Consider the following 27,907-nt stretch of genomic DNA (forward strand, 5'->3'; position numbering starts at 1 on the left):
GATTCGAGACTACCATGAAATACCGACATTGGAAGAAATGTCCGAGAAGCTCACAGGGAAAAAATTTTATTCAGTGTTTGATCTTAAGGAAGGGTTCCACCAAGTGCAACTAGATGAAGACTCGTCTCACAAGTGCTGCTTCTCGACACCATTTGGGTGCTATCGCTATCTACGCATGCCATACGGCATTGCCAATGCCCCAGAAAATTTCCAGAAGTTTATCGAAGAGAACTTTGCCTCTATTCCTGGAGTGGTGACATTCTTCGATGACATCCTCTGCACAGGCGAAACAGAAGGTGACCATGATACGTGTGCTCAGCAAGTGGTGGAGCGTGCAGCCAGCCTTGGCATCAAGTTCAACCCAGATAAGCTTCAATATAAGGTTTCCGAAGTAAGGTATGTGGGCCAGATCTTCTCCGCCGCAGGCATGTCACCTGATCCTGAGCGAATCCGAGCTCTAACTAGTCTACAGGCTCCCAGCAATCGCAAAGAACTTCAACGTACTTTGGGGATGTTCAATTTTGTTCGCTGTTATATTCCAGGTATGTCTAGTGTGTGTTCCCCATTGTATGAACTTCTTAAAGCAGATGTAGACTGGTTGTGGCTCCCGTGTCATGAAGAGGCTTTTTGTAAACTCAAGTCGCTCATCACTAGTGCCCCTGTTCTGGCAACTTTTGATCCCACAAACCAACTTGTTATACAGTGTGATGCATCACAGAGTGGGCTTGGTGCTACTTTGTTTCAGGAGGGCCCAAAGGGTCTCCACCCTGTGCACATTGCCTCCAGGTCCCTTACAGCAGCAGAAAAGAGCTACTCCCAGATTGAGAAGGAGCTCTTAGCAGTTTCTTTTGCCTCAGCTAAATTTCACTACTATATTTATGGTAAGCAGGTCCTAGTGCAATCTGATCATAAGCCACTTGTGAATGTTATGGTCAAACCAGTTCATCATATAGGCTCAGCACGCCTTCAGAGGTTACGTCTTAAACTGTTGAAGTATGACCTAAACGTTACTTACCTACCTGGTAAACTCATGTATTTCGCAGACCACCTGTCGCGGTCATATCTTACAGACAAGGTATTCGACGATCCTGCAATGGTTGAGGTAGTACATTCCGTCAGTAAGCACTTGCCTATGTCAAACAAACGCTTGCTTCAGTTCCAGTTGGAAACAACTAAGGACGCGGCTCTCTGTCAAGTGTCCCAATTTTGTCAGTCAGATTGGCCCCCCTACAGTAGAGTTCCTCAAGTATGCAAACCTTATTACAAAATGCGGGATGACTTGTGTGCTGAAAGTGGTTTAGTCTTCCTCGGCGATAAGGTTGTTGTTCCTGAGGCTCTAAGACCATATGTTCTACAGCTGCTTCATGAAGGCCACTGTGGAGAATCGAAGACCAAGTCCAAGGGCCGTCAGTTGTTTTACTGGCCATCTATGTCAGTTGATATTGTGCAGTTCATTCAAAAATGCTCTGTGTGTGAGAAGTTTCGCCCAGCCAACTACAGACAGCCCCTCTGCCCACATCCCATTCCAAAGCTGCCATATGACACAGTAGGTGCAGACATTTTTGACTTCGCTGGGAAAGATTATTTGGTTCTTGTGGACAAATATTCCAAATGGATAGATGTGTGTGAACTTCCCAAAAAGACTTCCTCTGCCGTCATCAGTGCCATGCAACAAGTATTCAGCACTCATGGCCTCCCACGAGTGCTGATGGCTGATAACATGCCATTCAATTCTCATGAATGCCGTCAGTATTATGCCCTGAGTGAAATTGAGCTACGAACTAGTAGTCCTCATTATCCACGCAGTAATGGGTTGGCAGAAATGGCAGTAAAGATTAGCAAAATGCTGCTATGCAAAAGTCAGGGCACTGATTTCAGAAACTTACTTCGTGAATATAGAAACACCCCTCTTCCTGGCTTAGACTGGTCCCCCTCTCAGTTACTATTTAATAGGAGACTTCGGAGTAAACTGCCTGTCTCATATAACACCCTCAGACCTAGAGTCATCTCCCCAGAACACGTGGTGAGAGCATTAATGTCAAAGGAGAAGCAGATGAGAGACGTATACAACAAAACGGCCAGGCGACAGGAGATAACATTCGTTAAGGGGGAAACTGTGGTTGTCAAAACCCACAAACATGACAAGTGGGAGCCGGGAGTCATTGTGGGCAAACACTCATCACCTCGCTCCTATTGGGTGCGAGGATCAGGTGATAGGATAGTGCGTCGCAATGTGATCCATCTGAGAAAAACCACTACCTCGCAGAAGCCCCACCAGTCAGCTCCACGCCTGCTCGAGGTTCCCAACACCAAGACTGATGGCGAGGAGGGTAACCGCCTGAAGCAGACTCCACGCACCTCATCATTGGAGCCTGACTTCCGGGGGTTTGAGCCTCAAACTTCGACGAATGCAGTGACTGATGTGTCTACTGTGCAGGGTGATAAATCTCAAGAAGCAACAGACAGCAGTGGCCATACCTTGGCTACCAAAAGTGGAAGGGAGGTGAAGCCTGTGAAGCGCTTAAATTTGTAATGTTGTCTGCTTGTCAATTAGTGTGTTGTAAGTGAGTTGTGAATTGCACATGTGTGTTTCATGCAGTATACTTGTTTTCTGAATTATAGTGTGTACTGTTAATAAGCAATTGCACAACTTTGTATGTAAGTTTGGTCTCAACAAGTAAACCTTAGAACCCTAGCAAGTGGTCACATGTCTCGCAGTATAAAGGGGAAGGTGTTGTACATCTGCCTTGCTCGTGATGGTTGGCATCACTGATAACAGGTGAATGTCAGTTCCGGTTATGGCGCCTGTATATGTACCACGGTGAACGGACAATAAAGAATATTAAGTGCTAACTACATGCACTTGCTTATCTACAACTTAAAACCTATGATCTCAAGTAAAACACAAACTGCTTTACGCTCAGGAGTCATCATTTTGTGTAGGTGGCGCTGCAAGTGAGAAAACAACAAAGCTGTACTTCTGCATGTGCTTATCTAAAACTGTTTGAGTTACTTTTTAATTGCTACCTTTAACCAACACTATAAAATGCTTACGGTTGATACTCTTAAAAATTATAACTGGAACATTCTTTTATGGACATACTGTACATAAATGTTCACTTAACTAACGAACATACTATTCCAAGATCTAAAACATGTTAAAGGTATCACTTTTGTTTAAAAGAGATATTTAAGCAGCCATTCACTTTTACATATTACATGAAAGCTTAACTAATAAACCTTTAAATTCACTATTAAATTTAAAAATAACTGTGAACTTACCTGATTGCAAAATATCCCCGACGTCTACAACTGGGCCAATGTACTTAAACAAGGGCTTTTTGGTCAGAAGCTCGTACCGTTTGATTTTGCATATTATGTGCAGCGATGACATAACGTTAGCAATGTCATAGAGACGGCGAAGCTTAGTTTTGAATGAAATTGCCCTCTCTCTTGGACAAGCATCCGCCATGCACGATCCACTATCAGCCTCCCCTTCGCATGAAACTGGCAAATGTAGTATTCTAGAAATGTTATCAAGGGTTATTGGATAGGACTGAAAAAAGAAAAGAAAATAAATAAATATAAAATAACATGCTTTGCACAGCATTTAGACTGAAACAAGACCTTCTAAATTACACAATGAGCATATTTTACAGTCAGATTCAATATTTGTTTTTTTCAATCATGTCATCTTTACAATTTTATTTTATACATGAAATCAATTTCAAGAATAATTTCAATGGCTTATAAATAAAACATGGTAATATTTTGCACTATGATTGTTGAGAACGAGTGTTTGTAACGATTACCAATCATGACTGGCATTGAAGGTTTTGTCCTGCGAACATCACAGTTCTCTTCATCTTCACAGTGATAAAAGTTAAGCATTTCTGTGGTTCTGATGACCAACAACAAACATGACCATCATAACCTTTGCCACACACAGCACGCTGTTACGATATATTTTTCAACTAATCATCTGCTTGCATTTGTATCCTTTGAGAGACTGTTCCATCTGTACACCATTTCCTTCATTCGAGGCATAGTGTCTGACGAATACGCAACAAAAATAAACCACTAACCATTTGTTGACCTGATTGCAGACACGTGACGCAACTGGTACACCATTATGAGGAGCTAACTAAGATTCATTGTTGGTTGAGCACTGTGCTAAAAATTTTATATGGTGAACGTAATGATGAACATTTTAGTTTACTCATCTTGCTATGATTTACATTTTTGGCTGGACTTATACCATATTTACCCGTAAATTGTGCCCAATTTTTGGTAAAATGTGTATTGAAAAATTATAGCACGAGGCTTATTCAAGACTTGACAACGCAGCATGGCAATGCTGCATTATGGACAGGTTCCTTCATGCTCCAAGGTTGGTTGACCTGCTACTGCTTAAAGGAACGATGGACATCTTGCTTGTTGATTGTTCTTTATGATTTTGTTTTTCTGTAAGATGCAATGATTGCCGAAAGTTTACGGTAGAGATCATCGAAAATTATTTTTTTTAAAAAAGCTCAGGATATGAAAACTTTTGCTTTGGGTAGAAAAAACATCGCTGAAAATCGTATACGCAATTGGAGGGGGGGGGGGGGGGGGGGGGAAATTGCTTTTGAGTGATGGTGTTATTGCAATAAAAAATTTATTTAAAAGGTGAAAATTTGTAGCGTCTGCTGCCTCAGCAATTTCCTATATATTTTTTTTATATAATCTTTCTAACATGGCATTGATTTTTCGGTCGTCCGTGACCGAGATGTTTATGGCACTTCATTGATGTAAACAAAACAGCTGTGATCGGTAGCCATTACACTGATAACTTTTTTTACCGGTCCGCCACGGTAAATATTTTTTTATTCAGAGTTAATTCATAAATAAAATATTTATTACCCAGTATATTTAGATACATGTATGTACAACAAATACCTAATTGTACTGAAAATATTTAAGAATTTTGTAACCCTTGAAGCAAATTTAAAAAATGCTGCAAAAACGACCACAGAAGTTAACACCAGTACCAAAGATGCTAACTGTGCTGAAGTTAGCTCTATCCACTGGATGTATGTACTGCCCGGGTGCATCATTGTACAGAGAGCTTGGGAAAAAGGCGTAAGCGATGCCACACAACTAAGGCAAATTATGTTGCAATTTTAATTTTTTTGTATCAAAATGTGCAATGATGCCTACAGACCTAAGGACTTTCCTACACGTGTCTACTACATTAAAAATAAAATTCAAAGAGTCAACCACGGTACAGGTAGCATCGGTCTCTCTGAGAGCCTCCAATGTGTGGTTTTCAAAGTATCTGTCACAAACATTAATGTTCCTCGATCCACTTTGGCCATTGGTAATGATAGAACTAATAAATAAGGGCCTTCCTACAGGTGTCTACTACCAATAAATAATACAAAATTAGAGAGGCAAACACGGTAAAGTTTGCACCAGGGCATCTGAGGGTCTCCGATGTGTGGTTTTCATGGTAACTTAAAAGGTAATTCAATATTTTGAATAATTACTTAATTAAATAAAAATTTAAAAGTATTGCGAGACTTTTAACCAACAACAAATATTTGCGGTAATGGAATCCCCAAAAATGGTCGAAATTTAAAAGAGAAAGCTGAACAGTGCATAACCTAAGTATGTCATTTTAATGATTTTTTTAATGTAGCGACTGATCTGTAATATACAGTAGAACCCCGATTTAACGAAGTGCTATGGTTACCGAAAATGTTTACTCTAAATCGATGTTTCGTTAAATACGATTTACCGATTTTCAATGACCCCCGCACTCATAATCGCGTCCCTACGTTTCCATATCGTAGACAGGGTCGACGCTGATATCTTGTGCTGTCGTGCTATCTCAGACTTTGTCAACTTTCCATCTTCAACGTTTTTGATCTCGCTCGTACGGCCCCCGGTTCGTACGTACACCTCGGTCGTACATACAGATTTTCAGAAACCGTGAAAAATTAGGCAAAAAAAAAAAATGAAACGTGTAAGAACTAAGTTAAAGTTTATTAAAATACAGTCGCAACCTGCAGCGTTTATAACAAATACAAGCTACATACACATTAGTCACAGTAAAAATTAAAAAAAAAAAAAAAATGGCAGCAAATTGATGGAAATTTACCGTCCATAGCGCCGTACGCGGAGAAAGGTAATTAATTGTACTTGGTCAGCTGTTGTTACGGTGCGGCGTAGCCGCCGGCTGGCTCTCTCTGTTCGCTGAGCTGCGCATGTGCAGTATAACTCACTCAACGCTCCGCCCAGACTCGTGATCTTCCATCAGCAGCCAGCCAATAGATGCAACTTAGCAGAAAAAAATAAAAGCTCCACCGCCCAAGTCCCAGTTTTGTCCAGTTCTAATACCAGTAACATAAACGAATCGTCAAGAAAACGTAACAAAGTCGATATCCAAAAACAGTAAATAAAGTCATGTACCAATAAAAAAAGCTAAGCAGGTCGTCAACAGGCAGTGTAGTCAATTCCAATCACAATCTGTAGTCAAAATCCAAGAAGAAAAGCAAAAAATCCAAGAAGAAAAGCAAAAAATCAAAGTCAGAACAGCACTTATAAAAAATGTATTCCAAAAACTAAACACCGCGCGCAAAGCTCTTACTGAGAATAATGATAATGGCATATTGGTGTGACGTGATCACAAGTTGAAAAAACCTGGAGGATGGGAAAGGGAATATTTGGAAATGTGTGATTATTGGCTAGCACTGTTACTATGTGGGCATGATTGGAAGATAACGTGGTGAGTCAAGCCAGTGTAAGGGAGGGGGAGGGGGAGGGGGATGCGGACAAAGAAACCCTTCATGACGTCATGTGTCGCGGACAGTCTATCTATCCAGGCGCGCGCAATGGCACGCACCTACGCAATTCAGTTACAGCGCCCGGAGTTTTTAAGCAATTTGAACAATTTTTTTTATTTTTTCGTGTTTGGACAGATGATGCAAAGGCACATATTAATATATAGTACATCCATTCTATTACTGACACCACAGAGTGCATTTTTTAATAAGTTTCTGTTACAATTTACTTTCATTTTTTGGAAATCTATATTATTATTTTAATAAATTGGTGTTTTTTGATGGTTCCTGAAAACCTTTACGTTAAATCGCTGTTTTCGTTAAATCCGTGTTCGCAAAATCGGGGTTCTACTGTATTCCCTTTTAAGAAGTTTTCCCTGTTCCGAGACAACAGCGCGCCAACGAAGTCCATCCACGGTGTTGTAAGGGAAGCAGGGCGCTGGATGGCCGGTGCACAATCTGCAGAGGCGACTCAGTGGGGGACGCCCGGGACAGGACGACCCAACGAGTAATGAGGCGAGTGTCCGGGCGTATTGGAACTGATAAAACGAGGGGTCTATCACACGTATATTTTTTGAAGCCACAAGACGGCTTTGAACTTAAAGACTTAAAAAAAAAAAAACAATAATATTTTGGTAAAACAAAGACTTAATATTCTTTTGTGATTTTTCTTATATATATATTTTTTTTATTTAATGTACTTTGTGACTCAATATTGGTGCTCACAGAAAATTGAGCTTAAGAACTTTAGAGATTTTCTATTATTTTGTAACACTTAAATACACTATCATTTAAGGTATAATACTAATAGCTGACATGCCTTATTTTTGTGTTGACAGCTAGAAGTAATATTCAAGTCTGAAAAGTCCAAGAAAGAATAATCACATTAGAAGACAAGATGAGTGTATCGTATTAATATGTTCATTCTTCTATTGCATGTTAATAAAATTTGCTACTCTCACAACACAGTTTTCTTGTGTCACTCTAACTCCCTTGTTTCCCCTACCCGGGGGCGACATAGTTACGAAAAGTATATTTGTATTTGTGAATTTTTGTTGATATTTGTAATTGTAATGTCTGTTCTTGTCTTTAAGTGTATTATACTTAGTGTTTGTCTTGCATGTTTCAGTTGTTGTAGGTATGGTGTGCCTGCTAGTGTCAGTTGGCTATCTGCTGGTATTGCCTACATGTTGCAGGTTTTCCCCTGCAGGTGGTGCCTACCTACACTTAGTGCCTGCATGGGATCTGCACTTGCCTGTCTGTAGGGTCTACACAGTCCTTTGCACCTGTTTGTATGTCATGCCCACCTAAAAATTTTACCTAACTGTTGGTGAGCATGAGACAAACTTAAATAAATAAAAATAATAACCATACTTTCATATTAAACATAATACTTAACACTAAATCTCCAATGTAATTTCTAGGTACTGTGAAAACAAATTGTATTAATAAGAGTTTTGCATAAAGAGAGTTTTCATTAATGAGGTTTTAATGTATTTTAATGTATTAATACACTGAATATTCTAATAAAAAGAGGTATAGAGAAAATTTCTCCTGCTGCTTTACTACAACCAACCACGTTACCTTGTTTGCAACCAGGAAAATCATTAGGAAGCTCTGGCAGAGCATCCCCAGTGACTTGATCTTTGGCAGCATCTTCATGAACTCAGACGGTGCCAAGTCTGGGGTTTCATCCGCGACGGAAGTGTCCGCCCTGCCGCTCGGAGCCACAACCGGTTCGAACCTTTTCTTCACAATGTCCAAGTTCAGTGTGGTGATGCTGCCATCACCGTCCGCGTCTTCGTCGGTGATGATGAACTGGACGATCGGCGCGTCTGCTTTGCCCTGCGGCGTCGCGGCAGGTTCGACGGACGAGAGGGGCTCGTGTTCGCTACACCTGTCTAGAGCTTCAAGATTATTCGCGGTCTGCATGTCGTGCACCTACAACAAGTTAGCATATAGCAGTGACACAATTCAATAACATGATGATCATTATAGCCTAATTGCACCAGTTATTTTTATAAAACAATATAAAAATATCATGACATTTCATTTACTAAAACTGCATACACAGATTAGGCATGCAAATATAATCCAAAGAAATTATTTCCAGATACAATTCTTGACTAAATTATTGCATCCATTAAGAACTTATGAATTTCTTCTAGTATGCCAAAAAAGTCTGTATTAAAAATTCCAGCCTGCTCTACAAGAATTAGCATCCATTAAGAACTTATGAATTTCTTCTAGTATGCCAAAAAAGTCTCTATTAAAAATTCCAGCCTGCTCTACAAGAATTAACAATCATTGTATTTTTTTTTTTACATGACTTGCATCTTACAAAAAAAAACCAACTATATACCATAAATAAAATTTCAAGTTAACATTACCCAATTCAAAAAAACAACTATAACATAAAACAAACACCCTAATAACTAAACAAAACAGAACTAACATGTAAGAGTTACTAAAAAATAACTACACTGTAGACATTAAAATTTATTTTGTTTTAACTTGAACAAAGTTTCTTGAGATATCTAGTTTTAGAAAACAAGATTTTAATATTGAGATTAGGATGTGGCAGATCTTCTTTAACTAAAGTATCTTTCGCTACTGAGGTAGATAAGTGGAATATTTATATTAATATTATATTTATATTTAATCACCTAAATTTATTTTTTAAATTTATTTTAAAACAATCACCAACCATGAGTTACTAATTGTCACATAGAATTAAGTACAGAAAAGGTCTTTAATCTGGTACATTTGGGACTATGGGCATAGATCCAGGGGGGGAGGGGGGGGGGGGCAACTGGAATTAAGAAGCCCTCACTGAGGGGCGCCCGCTTGTGCTTGCAAAATTGTGACTGTGAAACAGGTTGGTAAACATAAATGACAAAACTATGTTATATGGATAACTTTAGGTATTTTTTTAATTTTAAATATTTTCTGCATATTGTATGAATATAGGCCAGAATATGACTAGTATACAACATGCAAGCACCCATCCAATAATAACTAGTGTCGGTTAAAACCCATCTGCAAAACTCTGTCCAGCCGTGCCACCTACATTATCAACCTTTCATATAGTTTTAATGGGAACACCACGGATACTTAAAACTCTCAGATAGTCCACAATGTTAATGTACATGTGATACATATGACTAATAGCATTTAATCTCACAGTGTTGAAATACTTTTTATGATCCTTTAGAGGTGTCTTAAAGACAAATTGGACAATTATTTAGTTAAGTATTAATTTATTTAAAACATTATGTCTTTTTGATGAATCAATACTTAAGAATTGAACATAAAACATCTCTATGCCAAAGAAATCATAAACACCGAGTCTTGGCGAAAACTTCAGAAAGTGGTGTTATGTCCATTTTCAGTAAGCTGTTGCAAGCAAACAAATAACTTTATTCTTAAAATTATAATTTATTTTACTAGCAACATTTCTTCTGAACCAAAAAAGGGCTAATTCAAATTATTGTTGTTGAAAAAAAACCAAGCACATGCACTGCAAGTTTCAGCAAAATGGTAAACAAAATCAACTTAAAGAGCTTTCAAATAAAACTTTAACCAAATTTTTAATAAATATAAATTTATTTAAGGAGGTAGATGTGTCCCCAATTAAACAATAGCCCACAATCTTTAACTGTGCCTGATTTTTAGCAAGTGGCCAGCACGAAATCAATTTTCAGAAGCCTTTTTGCTAGAAAATAAAAATTTTACTATAAAAACAAAAAAAAATTTTGCTAGTGGCATAGGCTTCCAAAAATCTTTTTACAAAAAAAAAAAATATTTTTGGAAATAGTTACAAGAAAAGTCTCATTTTCATCAAGTAAAGCACTAGTTTTAGTGATGAGCACGCAATTATTTTCAGTAGCTTTTAACGGTTATGTTAAATAATATCTTACAAAAATAAAAATTTGGATCAGAAAATAGACAACTAGGAATAAAAGGCAAAAAGGGCAAATTAAATCCTTCTCAGGTGTAAAATAATATGCATGAAACAAGCTGTTCCCGACCAAAATCATGAGTGCAGCAATGCATTTTGAGCATGACTGGTGCAGTTATCTGTGACTCAAGTATAACTATACATGTGGGAATGGAGGTATACGTGAGATATGCCAGTGGTTTTCAGGACTGCAATACAATACCAAATCCAGGAATTTTATAACAGGGTTTTACATATACCGTAGTAATATATACCTGTTGTTGAAGTCCAAGTTTCATTGCCAAACATTTAAGATGTGCGAGCGTTACATGAAGTTTCTGGCAACCGAACCACCTATAGCGGTTCTTGGCTACCTAAAATGAAAAATTGTCAATTATATGCTTTCTACACATACAATTACATTACTTAGCAGTATTCTGTACCTAAAATTAACATAAGTTACAGAAAAAGACAGCACTAGTGTATTGTGAAGAGAATAGTTCAGATAAAACAAAATTACATAGTCAGGATGTTAGATATAGCTGGGCATAAATTTAATGGTTGGCAGAAAATGGCAAAACAAGCTATTTATGAACTTCCCTGCCACCCATTAAATTTATACCCAGCAATATCTCAACATGCTGTACATGGAGTTTGTGAGAATGTGGCGATGGTTGATAAGTTACAGTAGAAAAACATCTTTTACAATGTAATCACTTGGTTACTATTTTGTTTCAGAGTTTTAGTTCAATAATTGGTGGCATCGAACAAATAATGAGACCCTTCACAGTTTACAATTTACAAATTTTTAGTGTTGGGCAAAAATTATATTCCTACATGTTACTAAATAGTTTAAATCAATTATTTTCAACTTGATAGTTTATTACATGTTAACTCACTAAAAATAATTTCCATTTAAAAGTGAATGTTCACATTTTCAGTATAACAGGAGACAACGTAACAAATGTTTTGAGGCAACAGACTTTTTTGACAAGTGTTATGTGCAATATTGTGTTAATTTCTTTATTTATTTATTAAAATCTGGCATAGAAATGATCTTATATGGATACTATTGTTGGTTCACTGGAAATAAAGACAGTTCTTATGCCTTTCATTACAAACTGTTATTATGCATGGTTAAGTCAGTGGTGACCCACTGATCATTACATAATACTACTAAATAAATTGAAGAACCTCATAATGCAATGATGATGCCAGAAATGTAAAGAATAAGACTTCAGACAATTGCAGTATTTTGCAGAAAAAGACATATCACAATGTGATTTATAGCACGTAAAGAAGTTCAGAAAGTGATGGGTCTATTTTGATTACGCAATCAGCCAATTCCATCAAATATGATCACGCAATTCAGAATCCAGCAGTTTTGGAATCTAAGCTGGTTGATTTACTAGTAAAATCTATCAATTGCAAGTACATACTATATTATTTTGACCATGGTATAAAATTGATTTTGAAAACACCTAAAAATTTGGATTTACATTTAATTAATCAAATGTATCTGATTAAATGTTTTAAATGTGGCAATATTCATTAAATGGGTTTTTGATTAATCTGGGTTTCCAAAATCAGTGAATTTGGCCAAATTAATATGTCTCATTCATTATTCAATCAATAAGGATTTTATTTCATTAATAGTGATTTTGATAACTCAAAAAAATATTTTTAATTTAACATAGTTTCTTATTTGATTTGTTAGAAGTTTATTTATTGAATGAAAGAGGTTAATAATTCCATTTAATTTAAATAAAGCTCAGTGAAAAGTGAAAGCTCTAACATCGAAATTAACTAACACTACTTTTTCATACTTTACTGCAAAATTTTACATGTCATAAAACATTGTCAATAAAATTCAAAGATTTCTTTTTTTGGGCAAGATTCTACCCTATTTTTAAGTTAAATCACTAAATGTCTTTACGTTACAGCATACGAGTACAGTAAATTTATGTAACACTAGCTAATGTCTGCGACCCTGGCCAAATATTATTCAGAATGAATTTTTGGCTCACTTAGGTTTCTTAAGTATACTTCACAAACTAGGAAAATATTACAAACCAATAAGACTAAGCAGTCACATCAGTCATAAAGAAATTCTCCATACCCAATATTATACGTAGCATATGCTGGCGCACGGACAAACAGTTTGTAAGTATCAATGGCATGAGAGAGTGTCACATAGAAGCACGAATGCAGATGACAACGAGGTCTCATCCAACCGCACGTAAAATTTGCCCCTGTGCCTTGTTGATGGTCCCTGTGCTTGAAGCAAGGAAAGAATGAATGAATAACAAATCCAAACATCAACATCATTAGGGGTGATGAGATGAGAATTGGAGGAGTGAAGGAATGAATGAGTGGGGGATACTAGAGTACGAAGGAAAAAACCCACCAGCTTGTGGCAATGTCCGCAAGTTTCCCGCTAGCAAAAAAACATGCATTCGACCATGCCGGTAATGGAACCCGGACTGCCTTGGTGGGAGACAAGTCTGCTCACTCAACCGCTGAGACCTCACACATGCACTTGAAGAGGATCAGATAGTTGTTGGGGATGATCAAGTGCTCATCGGCACTGCTACCACTAGCACCGACACATCCGCCTCGGATCACGTTCCCGTTCCCCTGCAGCGGCCGTCACTTTCAATAGGGTACCGGTGGATTCAAGTTTCGTAATAAATAATAAGCACGTCGACTTGTAAAATTATTTTATGAGATGGAGAGCCCGGCATTCAACAAATTTAAAGAATTCAACAAGGTATCTAGGTCGACATTCTGTTGAATTATGTGTATTACACACTATCTTGCAAGATAACTAAATTAAACTATTTTTAATTATTAAATAAAAACTTTCACTCTGTTTCGTTAATCTAATATATTTCAGTAGCTCTATGAGCAAAATACCAATGTGATCAACGACTGTAAATTTGTATCTGTTTAACATTTTTAAAACACTATTATCAATCAATGAATCATTCCAAATTGCAAAAAAAAATTGTGAGTGAGTCTTTCAGTACTTGCCAATTATGTGTAAACATCTAACCTCTGTAATAATCTAATTCATGTTTTCTCATGTTGCTAATAAATTTATAATACTAAACTCAAGCACAAAATTACACTTAGAAAATTTTTCCCTGTATAAAACTTAACTATAATTCTGTTTAAAAAAACTGGTACAATTGAGTTTTCAGGGCTAGCCGAACAACAGGAGTACCAAACGTGAAACGTGCCGTATGTAAATGCCTCAACGCTGAACCTGTGGCATTTCCCCTAAACCGGAATTATCGCCAGTGTTTTTGAGGTTATATTTCTTTAGGCTTTGAGGATGAAATTTTTATATGCAGCAGAAATGCAATGAAATAAGCACACATTACACAGCAGAAATTAAACAAGTATATAGTCCAAATGAGCATGCATGAAGAAACTTCTATAGCCACGAGTTGAAGTCATCAAGATGACAGACCGCATGTGGCAACATGCACCCATATAAATATATTAACTTTCCTGAACATCGAGGAATGTATTAAGTGTATTGGTGTGCCAAAAATATCTTCATGTTAGTAAAACTATCCTGGAATACATTTTGTAAAGTTGAATAGTCAATTGTGTTGGAAAAAACATGGCATCAAAGTTATTTAACATTTTGTTGGTTCTCTACAGCATTATAAACGCGGTGCTATCTTTTACGTATTTTTAAAATTAAAATAGCAGTACAATAGAGACATTAGAACAAAATTAACCCGAAACATTTTAAAACACATATTCTAACAGTAAGTCAGTCTGTAAATACTACCTACAAACAAACCTTCACTTTACTGAGCTGATTCAAAATTTCAGATTTAACAGAAAAAATTTCATAATGAAATTCTTTTATTTAACATGACATCAAATATATGTGCTATCTCTACATTTCAATATTAAGGCTAATCAAAATTGTAATGCCAGCATTTTTACGTATTTTATAAATTGTCATTAATTTATTTTATGAATATAAATTATAATAAAGTATTAAAGGATAGTTGTACTATTACATTTACTATAAATATAAAGCACACCAATATGGTGTTCGATGTTCACAAACATTAGTCTGCGGATTCTCCATATTTTCAAGATTTCTGAGACGTCCACAGATGGCAGCAAGTGTTTAAACATTTCTGTTCCAATTCACTTCCTTTCCATTCACGAAATTACAAGCACCAAATGCTACATACCGAGAGCTAATATGTTAACACATCAAAAACATCATGAAATACATAAAATATTGCAGTCTTGAAAGCTTTTGAACTAAAAATAAACTCAATAATAAAATTAAGCGCTTGCTATTTTTAGAATACAAGCTGGTAGCTAACAGTGCATTGCTTTCTTAGGTTGAGCTATTTATAATTAATTTTATAGCCCCATTTTTTTTTTTAATTTTTGAGGAATTTTAATATCCCATAGTTCCGGCCATGCATGGCACCTAAATCTTTCCACCTATCACAATTTTTCCCCTCCAAACCCTTTCAGGACTCTAAAACTGTAAAATGAAACCTCATGCTGAATCTTGCGGCAACTTACTAAATACGCCTTAACATTCTTCTATTAGTCCTTCTGGCCCAGCGCAACTGCACCGTTTCACCATATTTGGAAAACCCATGTCACCATCTATGGTCTCCGTACTTCACTGGTCAAATAGTAGAGTGGTTTCATGAGGAAAATTTTGTAAGCAATGTAGATGTGTAAATTAATGAATAATTTCCTAGCGAACTCTTAAATACATAATGTAGTGCTACAACCATGTTTTAAATTTTATTTTGTTCCTGGATTGTGCTTCATATTAAAATGCAGATTACCATCGTACACTGGTGTCCTTGGTTGCTGTGATCGCAAATGCATCAATCTCGTAAGGTGAGGGTCTGCAAGTCTACAAGACCCATATTTATGAAAACCTACTCAATAGCTAATTATCTGAAGCCCACTCTTATCTTGGAGATCTTCTCACCTTAAGCCTATGTGTACAATCATGCATGGTAAACTTTACCACTTTAAAAAATGAAACCTTAACCGTAAACACGGCCATTTAAGCTCAATATACCAATCCCTCACTTAGCACGACTAATGCGTTCCTAAAAATGTTTGTGCTATCCCGAAATCACATATTCTGAAGCATTGGTCTCCATAAATAGCAAGGCTAATTTACTTAATATGTTCCAAAATGTGTATGGAAATATGTGTGTGTGTGCGTGTGTGTATGTGTGTGTATGTTCCCTATGGACTCCAAAACAGCTAGAGTGATTTTGATGAAATTTTCAGGCAATCTTTAGATTAGCCCAGTGATCATGTGAAGTTTGTTAGCAATTGGGTCAATTTTTTTTTTTTTTTTTTTTTTGCAATTTTGTCATATTTTCAATACAAATTAATACAAAATTAGATTTTTTCCATTTTTTCTTAGATTTTTGAACATTCACAATTAAAAACGATATTAGGGTCACTAATGTAATATAAATTCGTAGAATAACCATTAACAATAAATATGTCTTCTAAAATTAAAGTGCTTATCACCGCTTGGTTAACACCAATCCTGTCAGGCCTGTAATTTTTTTCATTGCACCATTCATTTAACAACCTTTTCCATATGAATCATTTGTTCTTTTCTGTTTCGGTAAATTATGTCAAATATATTACCACTAGTACAATCAACAGCATCAGACTTATTAAATTGTTGGAGTGAGTCCTTATTTCGTACATTGTGTGCACAGGCGCACAGATGACTTGCTTAATACTAAAAAGCGACCAACATAAGTGCACCCTTCATGACATTTTTAATGTTGTAATACTTCTAGTTTTGCCTGAAATACTGGAACACGTTGCATTATGCTCTCACTTGGAAGCTATGATTCAACTATGATTTCAAATGCATGTTCAGTTACCGGCAGATGAATAGGCAGACATTGCTTTGTGTCTGAGCATGTGAGTTCCCTGCCACTGGCTTGACTAAAGTTCATCACGGTCCGGTCTGTGGCCGGGCAACAACGATACGGCACGACACTGCGACAAACGCGTGGACGTAAAAACAGTTGGTCTTTTACACTCTAAAGCCGTAACTTAACTTGCCATAGTTGATTGTGCAACAGCCGATAGCGTAGTCAGACCTGCACGCACATCTCTTCCTTCCTCGTATGGCTAACTGTATGCCATGATACATCTGTTGTTTACCGAGTTGAAGCAGATTAGAGGCATCATGCCCGATTTTTTTTTTTTTTTTTTGCTTGTGACGATTTTGTGTTAAATGAATTTTACTTAAGGTCCTGCTATTCAAGACTGGGGCAGTAAAGTTAACTTTGTGCTAAATGAATTCGCACAATCTGAAGATGTGTTGAGTAAGGGATTGGTGTATACCTAATTCAGATATTTAGATACTGCACCTTACCATGAACTCACAATTAATTTTTTCCATGTGAAGGTGTTTTGTGGTTTTTAATGCTTGCCATTAAAATAATTAATTAATGCACTTCATTACATTTTTATACTAATTTAAATGTATGCAAAATAATTTGATTTTATAAAGCAATTTTTTTATGAAGGATAAACGTAACTAAATTTACTCGCTTTTTCATTAAGCTGTATTTATTTCAACTGTCAAGGGGGAAAGAGAAGAGGTTCTGTAGAGAATAGAAATTAATGGTTGATAACATGTGGAAGATTATGTAGTATGAGATCCATCATTATCAAATCAACTGAAAATACTGCTTCATTACATTAAAATTCATCAATAATATTTTTTTTTTACTAAACACATCTGGTTCCAATTGCAGTTTAATCATTACAAAAATCAATTAGATACAATCAGGAGATAATCAACTGATCTAGAAAACAGTTAAATTTATCTGGTATACATGTAATGAGAAAACCAAAAACAGAGTTCTTACAGAACATGATGTTGAGATTATATTTGTTCAGTGCCCCAGTTCCTACAAGCAAAATTTTATTTTGCAATGGATAATATTTTTCACTCCACTATCTGAAGTCATGAAAGCAAGGGCGCAAACCAGTGAACTAGCTATCATATAAAACACTATAATCTGCCGTAAGCGTCCCATTGTCCGAAGAACAACCAACCCGCAGTCCCCAGCATCTGGCAACCTGCACGCAAAAGGTTTATTATTCTCTAAACACCTTTTGCTGCTCCTGCATGGTTTTATATGAACACATTATTTTAATTCGTACTGGAGAGCTTCAACACACAATCACAATTTACAACATATTTTAAGCAACCATCCATTTTTCACAGAAGCCAAAACACTTAACCAATAATTTTTAAAATGTGTGTGTGGAGTCCACACACAACAGAAGTGAGACTTCTTGCTTATTAGTTATAAATAGATACAAATTATTAGTATTTTTTTATTGAACACGAGATAATAATTGAGAATAGTAAGGATGAGTGCAAGATCTCAAATGAAAAAAAAAAAAAAAACTATGGTAGCATTAATTGTTAGTCGTTACGAAAATTGAGGAGTAGACTAACACAAGCAGGATTACAAGAATTCCATACCATCATTGTTGCGTCTTTTCTACCTATTCCTTGCAGTCTCCCCTTACAGCCGTTACAACTAGCTTATAGCATGCTACACTATGTACCTATTCCCCACTCCCCTCGCCGTCCTCCCATTCAACCGCTAGTGCATACGCTGGAGTGGCGTTACTGCTGGCGCACTTTTCTCTACCGGTTACCTAACCACATACCTCACTATTCCCTCATGTGATCGGAAGTTTCGTAACGCTCGGAAATTGTAGCCCCCTCAGCCAAGAAGTTTCACTTCAAAAAAATATGACATAAGATGTGTTAATTACCTTCTGAGCCATTTGCAAACACTCCAGCATGTTGATGATGTCATACAGCCTGCGTCTCTCTGTCCCCAGCATCCCCGCAACATTGTCGAGCGAAATGACAATATTTTCATTTGGGGAAACATTTAATGGAAAAATCTGAAGAAACCTAAAAAAAAAAAGTGACAAATTTAACATTAAAGGAACTGGCAACATATTAAATAAATTTTTACATTTTATGATGTACAAGCACTTCACGAAAGAAATCGGAAAGGAAACCTAAGTGCTGTGTGCTTCCTAGAAGCAGAGATATAGAGGGCTATATATTCCCTAGTTCAGTGGCGAGACATCAGCGACTAACTCTGCACTGCCAGCGGTACACAATACTCTGTTTCTAGCTTACAATGCATTCTCACATCGCAGGTTCGTTGTTTTCATTCAGAATAACTGTGTGTGATTAAGTAATTGTTTTATCTGTATAATCATTGAAAGCTTAGGATATTTGCAGTGAAAATAAACATGAAAAATGTGTGTACATCTGTCTTTCGAACAAAACTCATGGGAACCAAAACAAAGTAATCAACGATAGACCTAAAGAAGCAGCAATAAGTCTATCCCCCCATCCCCAGACCGGTTCAATGCTTTTTAAATTTCAAAATGTTATTTCTTCTGTTTAAGCCAACAAATTTCTTTATGATGTTATAGTAATCAGCGTAATATAAATTACAATCATATAGTATCTAATAAGTTTAAGAAAAGAGAATAACCATGTGTACATTGCTGTGGCTCGCTGAAGACTAAGAGTATTTTTTGGTAGAAGTATACAGTTTTGAGATTACCATACAAATTTGTGCTCTTATGAAAGATTTCTTATTATCGTTAGGGAAGGCCCATTTTCTATAGATTTCTCCTCACATAAAACACTGCCACATTTTAAAAAGAATGTGTAAAACTCTAATGATCACTCCCACAAAACAAAGAAATCCTTGCTGGAAAATGTATGTTTCTCTACATCATCAGAAAGCATAAACATGTTTATATAGTTCACTTTCCTGCATATCTGTCCCTGTGGAAGAGGCATCTATAAAATATTATGTCGCACCTAATGCTGTCACTCAAATAAAGAGAAATATTTCTGTAACATATTTTAATCACCTCATACTGAAACTCCTTGTAACAGGTTGTATGCCCGTTAAGCCTTTGCTTGTGTGTTGATTTCCTCTGTGGTACCCAAAGTCAGTGAATCTTCTGCTGGCCTAGCTTGTGAAGTGTGGGCAATGTCAAGGGAGTCAAAGAAATTGTTAAAAATTCGAGAACAGTGAGTAAAGGAAGCAAAGAGTCAGTGGCTGCTTATGGCATGGACCAAGACTGTAGATCAGTGAATGTGAAGAATATGGCAAAACATTCTTGAGCTATATGACATCAAGGCACGAGCCAATATATATATATATATATATATATATATATATATATATATATATATGTATGTATGTATGGGAGGTGATTAGCAGTGAACAGACTGTAAGCAGCAAGACCCCAGTGGGTGGACAGTAGTAGCAGACAGTCAGAAATGATATGCGAGTGGCATGTAATGTGACACTCGTGTTGCCCGAAGCTGAGAATTGTAATGAAAATCAGCACAATCAGAGTGATGATCATGAAGGGACCGTTAAGGTACACAGTAACGATCAATGCCAGATGTCCAGAACGAGTGGGATGGTCCGAGTGAGTGGAGACTCGCTGAACAAGTAGTATTCAAGTTTCACCAGTGGCGAGAGAACCTTTTTTGCTACATCCAGACTAGATAACACGTGCTACTCAAAGAATTACCAAAGCAAAGGTGAAAGAGTGTTGATTCATCGAGTTGAGTGACTCAAGGAATGATCCCCGGGGCTTTCAAGTCGGGAAACGTGGTAAGAAGAAAGTAGGAGATGATCCGGTCGAGCGAGTGTCAACAGGTAGTGTGAACCCAAACACGTTGAATGAGTCTCAATCAGAAATTTGAAAATCCAGCAGAGATCTGGGTGGGTCAACGAGACCGGCAGACTAAGAACAAGCTTCCCCGAGAGCGTAACATCTTCAAATGAGGGTCCAGGCACTGCAGCTTAGTTGAGCAGGAGGCTCAGGGCACCAAAAAGAATGGTCAACCCGAGCTGAGGACTACACCCCGAGGACTGAAGGCGATTAAGAAACTATTTTCTAGCCCCACATTTCGATGGCGAGTGATAAATTAAAGTCTTGAAAATCATTTGGCTGAACTCGAGGGTTTAGTAGTGAGCCGTAATGTTTCCACTTAATGAATGAAAACTAGACTAAAAGTGTACAAGGCCTAAAAGAAATTTCGTGACTTACTATTAAGAAACCTTAGGTTGTTTTATTGCAGGGTTAATTGGCTTTAAGAAAGACACTTTTAGTAATTCATGAAAGTCATAATCTATAATACCCTATAGCTGATTTTATAGCGTTGAAGTGAATTTAATGTTACATAGTAATTTATGCTTTCTCCCTTATTCATAGGTCCAAGTGAGAAGTCGGGTTCCTTAAAGTTTTGTCATTGAGTTATAAATAAATAATTCAATGTTTGTATGTTGTGGACTACATAATAAAATGAGACCTGTGTGTTGTTGGTTCTGTTCCACCTGCATTTTGTTAAGTCATTGTGCAATAAAAACACAAATTCCTTATTTTTGGAATACTTCTCCTCTTTTATAAAGTATGTAACAGTTTTTCATCAGAAGGAGCAGGATATCTAAGAATATGTGTAACAATTAAATTACACTGAATAAGGGCAAGATGATACCTTGTCATTTACTAATATTTATTTTTAGAATTCTTGCAGGTTTTTAGCTGTTATGCATAAAATACAAATGTTAACTCTTATTAACTGCCCTTGCTCAAAAATAAATTCAACTGTCATCATGCTTTCAGTAGTACTGCATTTACTGTACTCGCCGAGTTCCTAAACTGCAATCGAAATCAACAAAACAAGGATATAAAGCAAACGAACAAGCACTGTCTTCTTTAGATACCGTAGTTTTACATTTTTTTCACTTTCATATGAACTTGCATGTGACTGTTTCACCTTTGTGCTATTTAATGTGGTTGATACACATACTCCAAAGAAAAAAAAATGCCAGTTCAAATAATTATTTTAAAAGTGAACAGAACACACACTTGTGTATTCTTTCAATACAAAGGAATTAAGGTTAATTTTTGTCACTCACTGCTTATAGCTAACTGGTAATTTTTCACAGACCTAAAACTTACAGAAGTATACTTTCTTATAAGTTATTTCTGCAGCCAACAACACAGTACCTTTTAGACATAATTCAATGAACTTTGCAATCAACCAATCATCATTATGCTACAAATCATTTCATCACAAGAACTCATTAACGAAAGGTACACAGGAAAAGAAACAACAAACGACGATGCACACCGTAACCTAAACAGACAAGATTGGCACATGCTGTAGCTTCATATACTTTGCGTGCTCATATCTTGAGAACCATGCATTATACAAAGCTCAGATTTACACTGAACAATTTTTTTTTTTTACTTTATGCAATTTTTGAGCATTTCCTCCCCCCCCCCCCCCCCTAATGCTAGTTCCTTTGAGTTTCTGCTTGGATTTTAATAACAGTGTTAGTCCGACTTTACCAAGCACAGCTAAGCTGCCATCATAAATGGCAATGGCGACATCTTACGGCGGCAACAGGCCCATCACACCTGTAATGGTTCCTGCTGAGCTATACACTCCTTGCTGCAGCTTGTACCAATCACCTCGAACCATGCAAGACCTTGCATCCATTGAGTCAGGAACAAGAAAAAGAGAAGTATAACACAATTATATTTAAGGCATGATGTTAAAAATGTCGCAAACAGTACTTTCTGATTTTGCTTTAAGACTAACACCATACTTTAGTTTTGTGTTGTTTTGAGTAAGATTCGGATAACATTCTCTACGCATAACTAGGTATGATGGAAAACTTTTTAAAATTAAAAATCTAATATGATTTTGTAATTTTTTTCCTAATTTATTTATGAAACTATTTGAAGAACAATGATTAACACAAAACTAAGTTAGTCACATTATTCAACTGTAGTGCTTACAATTATAATTTCCTGTAAAAATTTTTTTACTACTTCTTTAAAACAAATTTTCATTAAAATTTTACTAAGAAATTTTGAAAAATATAAACATCTCCAATTTATGACGGATATTTGAATACCTACTAAAATATACAACCCTGAAACTTTTTTATTGATGTTTTTGATGTCTGGATATTTTTTTTATATTTTGTTTGAAAAGTGTAACTTAAATAGTAGTTATAGAACTGAATTGCTATTCTTTCAATATTTATTGAATAACACATGAAAAATGTCCAATCACTAAAGTTTATTTTAAATAGGTACAATGGCTAAAAAAATTATTGAAATGGCAAAGCCCAAGGATAAAAAATCAGAAAAAATTAGGGGTAGCTACATTACTTTTTACAAATTTTTCAATTTCACCACCAAAAAAAGAAAATTTGTTTTTCTAAATTTTCTAATATTGACATAGTCCAAATGAGTAATTATCAGTCTGAGAAAAGATCCATGACAGAGTAGTCACTCCATTAGCAGAACCAAATTCCAGGTTTTTCCAGAATTTTTTAAGTTGTCTATGAAATTTCATAAAATGTTACTACATTAATAAAAATATACACAACTTAGTTAATGAGGTCATTTGTATCAAAGCTGAAACCAAATTAATCATTTAATATTAAATTCCAACTATTTAATATTATGTAAAATAGAAAGCATTCCTGTAAGACTATATTACTTTAGTGATAAAAATGTAGTTTCTGAAAATAATTTAGTAGCTCTTGTAATAATCAACAGCTAAATGTTACAAAAAGTCACTAAGGGCATAACAAATTATTTCAGCAGTTTCCAGGGATGAAAACATTTTACACATTAAAATAATAATTATTAACATAAACAATTAAAATTCTCACCAGTAACTATTTTTGTTAGTTGAGAGCAATAAAAACATATTCCTAGATTAAAATTTTTCATAGAGAACCTTTCAATCACAGTAATCTGCACATCATGAATATTGAGTTTGTTGAAGTACCTGCCTACTTGACCATTCTATTTATTTTACTATTCACTAAAAAGCACTTTAATACCAGCTGTAAAATATACGTTTCTAAAAACTAATTGTAATGGTAAAATCTAAATTAACAGATACATGTTCTTTACTTATGGTAGTCCTTAAAAACTTATTTATTAAGACACTCATGCGGGAAAAAAAAAATTATGGCACCATCGCTGTTCTGGTTTCTTCCACGTTCAACATTACTTTTTTTTTTGGTTTTATGATTACACAATTGCAGGCTTGTCGTAAGAAACTGCACGATTACAGTTTCTTGTGACGTCACAACTTGCTGAGTCGGTTGCAGCCATCAGCAATAAAATTAAATTTAGATTGGAAGATGAAGTCAATAATCATAGTGAAGGTAGTTAATCCACATCCTTTTGGCCTGGAGATGTTACATTAATGTTAGACAATTCAAAAATCTGCCAAGAACATGCATGCAGTGAAAGCAGTTCCATGGGGATTTTGCACACAAAAACCAGTTACAGCAAGGCATCGTCAACTACACAGTTAAGTCCCATCCTATCTGGGCACATATACAGTGTGCAAAGCAATTTTATTACTGCTCAAGATATTTTAATTGTGCTTGTTGACACATTTCATTTTTAAAATGTATTATTTATAAAACAGAAAGTGGTTTTTTTTTAGAATAATATTAAGTATTAAATCCCCAGTAGAAGTTCTTGAAAGCATTAAAGGCACTTGCAAGCCATACACATTTACATTCATTTCTTCACCATATAATCACTCAAATCTCATACTTGCCCTATGCATTCAAAGCCTTGCGCTTAGAGGCGACGATACTGCACCTCTAATTCCACATTACAAAAACCTCCCTCGCTAGGCAGACCCATTACTAAAGAAAGTGGAGTGTTTGCCAGCCACAATTAGATACTTGTTTGCAGGATATGCCCACAGCATGTCTGTTTGACCACTTACACCGTTATTGCTGTAAGATAAGAGTTATTGTCAGTACAAACACCATTAATTCTCCTGATGAAAATATTCCCAACTTTCTAGGGAGAACCTGAGAAAGTCCCAGTAGTCTTGCGAGCTGGGCTCACACAGTTCTATGCACACGAGATGCTCACAGCCATGGAAGCATGGGCAATCTTTGCCATGGTATTATTTTAAGTTAAAATGAGAATTACTTACAACACCCTTTCTTTTATCGCTTATTGAAGTGAAACTTCTTTGCTGATAGGGCTACAATTTTTGAACATTACAAAAATTCTGATCGCACGAGAATAGCTAGGTAAAGAAGTGTGTGTAACCAGTGACGCCACTCCTATGCTTGAACTAGCGGTTGAAGGAGAAGACGGCAGGAAAAGGGGGAGGGGAATAGGTACGTAGCATAGCATGCTTTATTCTAGTTGTAACGGTCAGAAGAAGAGACGGCAGGGGAAGGGTAGAAATGATGCAGCAGTAATGCTACGGAATTCTCTTAATGCTGCTTGTGTTTGTCTACTACTCAGTTTTCGTAACAGTTAACGATTGACGCCACCCTATTTATTTTATTTTATTTAAGTATGTACAATTGATTTATTTATGTGGAAAAGATTTACTATTGAATTGTGCAATTAACTTTATGATATCATTCATTTTTATGTGAATAGTCTGAATGAAAATGTAAAAAAAATGTAGACTTACATACTTGTGGGATAGACTTTTATAAGTGTAATTTATGTTCGGTTGGAGTGTTTTTTTTACTATTCTCAATAATTCTCTCTTGTTCCATAAAAAAATAGTAATAATTTATCTATATCTATACCTAATAAGCAAGAAGTTTCACTTATGTCATGCATGGACTCCACAAACACATTTTTAAAATTTTAAATAGCGTTTTCACACACATTTTCAATGTGGTTCTCCACTTTTATTAGTGATTGACTTTGCTTCAAGCTTTCTCTTGACGCCAACCATGACTATGCTCTCCCTATGCCTCGATGTGAATAAAATACCTTCCACTAACTTGTATTTATCCGTACAACCATGAGTCCGCCAGCTTATACTTCAAGACATGTGGGATGCTTAGAGAGACCACTGGTTCAACAGCTTGAAGGGGGATTGAGCCTAGCCTCCACATGGGCCATGTCTCGAGCCAGGTCTACATGCCCCAATCTTGTGGTGGCTCCTTTTATTCTGAGTAATGTAACTGTCGCCTATTACACATATCCCCCTGGCAACACTTTTAGCAAACTCATAAAATGCAAAATGACAGCATAATTTATTGAAAAAATATGTAATTTATATTTCAAGTAGTATTCATCATTTCATATATTTAATTGTAGGTTATTAAGTTAGTTCATTTATTACTCTACAGTGATACCAGATCCGCACACTAAGTATCCTCCAAATAGAAAGCGTTTTGTTAAATAAGTACTTGTATTTACCATTTACTTTTATTTTTTTCATTAATATCTCTTACTATTCTTATTATTGTTGCTTTTCCAAAGATAGTGCTAGGGTCCATTGTCATTTCTCACAAATGGTCAACATCATCTGAATGAAAGTAGAGTGCTGCTACACCGTAATGATAAAGATTACTTTCTCCTACTTTCCCTGTCGTCAAGCTTACCCCTCACGATTTTCACCCCGTGCTCATAGCTCACAAGAGTTCAATTAATTTTCTAAATTACATTACTGTAAATATTTAGTAAAATAGTATAAACCAAACAAACAATATTTATTGACTGCCTTAAAATCCTGGGTATCTACTGTATGAGGAGTCATTATAACTCAGTAATTTATGATAGGATATAAACTTATTACTTATATTAGAAGTATGTACTTACTTTTCACACAAAAGTGTTAGCGATTTCAGTTTCCGTTCTGTATTGAATTTTGAAGATGTCTTGCATTTTGCATGCGACTTCCCTTTGGATGGATCTGTTTCATATCTTTGCTTCTCTAAATCACTGGCTACTTCAGTAAGAAGTTTCAAATTTGTAGTGGGTGACATTGCATCACTTGCAAATTTATTCTGTATGTTACCAAGAACTCTTCGATCAGGAGACATCAGCTGACCATTGAACACACCTTTAGTTTCATGAAAATTTTCCATCTTTATAACAACAAAAGTTGCTTTATCTTGAGGAATAATATGATCTACAGAAATTTCGAATACTTGTACGTATAAATATTTCTGTCTTCAACATGCAGACGTCTTACAATTATCTTTCCTAGCATTATGTCAAAACGACAAGCACAAAATTCAATAAACAAATTGAATTCAAAACAATACAATTTAAGTTAAACATGTTTTAATATCAAGGTGGTGAATTCTAATACAATATACTATCGCGCTGTTTAGATGATTGGTGTTCAAGCTGCGCTACAATATTTTCTGTTTACGCGCGAATACGATACAAGTAACCAAAGCTTGAAATACAATTTTCTACATTAATACCAACACTCCAAATTGCCAACAGTCACGTGGGTTTAAGAATATGTTTTTTTTTTTTTCAACAAAAATATTTTTCCTGATATAAAGGTAATATTTAATTTACACTTTATAGAAAGTAAATGTTTAATTTCCTTTAATATTTATTTTGTTTAGTTACATTTTAATCCGTATGTTTAAATTTGTAATCTATGATTGATTCAGACTGTAAATTTCTTTGGTTATCGTTTTGTCTATGTATTACTCTATGTTAATTTTTATTTTAAAATATTGTCAAGGCTAGCATAGCAGTATTTTTTGAAACCGCTATTAATTTAAAGATGAACACGTTAGTAATGGTTAGTAATTTTACTAGTTTTTGTTTTATCAACAAACTAAAGAAAATCGTTTACTAGTTGACGCCGTCCCCGCTACCTCCTATGATTTTTACGTGATTTTTGCTTGGGTTCGAGATCTCAGGGAAAGTTCGGCCTTGTGGCTAGAGGTAGGAGTTAACGCAGTAGGGCCCCCCGAACTGTTATGGCCACTCGGGACGCCTGAAGAATAACACAAAGTTTCTGGAAGTTTTTTGATGAATTTATTACGGCACAGCCCTATACAGGTGCTGCCCGTTCTGGCCGTAACGGTTTTCCCGACGCGACTAGTCACACGGGCAGCTCACTTCCTCAGTGGTGGCTCACGATTTTAATTCGCGTGAGGGGCGGACTTGTACACGTGATGCGACAGTTACAAAAATACACTCTAACATGACGTACGATATCTTGACGAACAATACA

The 27,907-nt window shown here is 36.0% G+C and overlaps 1 protein-coding gene across 1 annotated transcript in view; it reads right to left on the reverse strand.

Annotated features, from left to right (window-relative positions):
* The window catches only part of LOC134531695 (uncharacterized), a 50,064-nt gene extending 22,967 nt beyond the window's left edge, over positions 1-27,097 (reverse strand). The window contains exons 1-5 of the mRNA XM_063367506.1: positions 26,524-27,097; positions 18,610-18,754; positions 11,040-11,138; positions 8,409-8,765; positions 3,283-3,556 (exon numbers count right to left, since the gene is read on the reverse strand). Of these exons, the coding sequence (XP_063223576.1) occupies positions 3,283-3,556; positions 8,409-8,765; positions 11,040-11,138; positions 18,610-18,754; positions 26,524-26,792 (1,144 nt within the window). The 5' untranslated portion in view covers positions 26,793-27,097. The remainder of the gene's footprint in view (positions 1-3,282; positions 3,557-8,408; positions 8,766-11,039; positions 11,139-18,609; positions 18,755-26,523) is intronic.
* Between the last annotated feature and the right edge of the window lie 810 nt (positions 27,098-27,907).

Source organism: Bacillus rossius, chromosome 5 (assembly GCF_032445375.1).
Source record: "Bacillus rossius redtenbacheri isolate Brsri chromosome 5, Brsri_v3, whole genome shotgun sequence".
In the NCBI taxonomy this organism is placed as follows: domain Eukaryota; kingdom Metazoa; phylum Arthropoda; class Insecta; order Phasmatodea; family Bacillidae; genus Bacillus; species Bacillus rossius.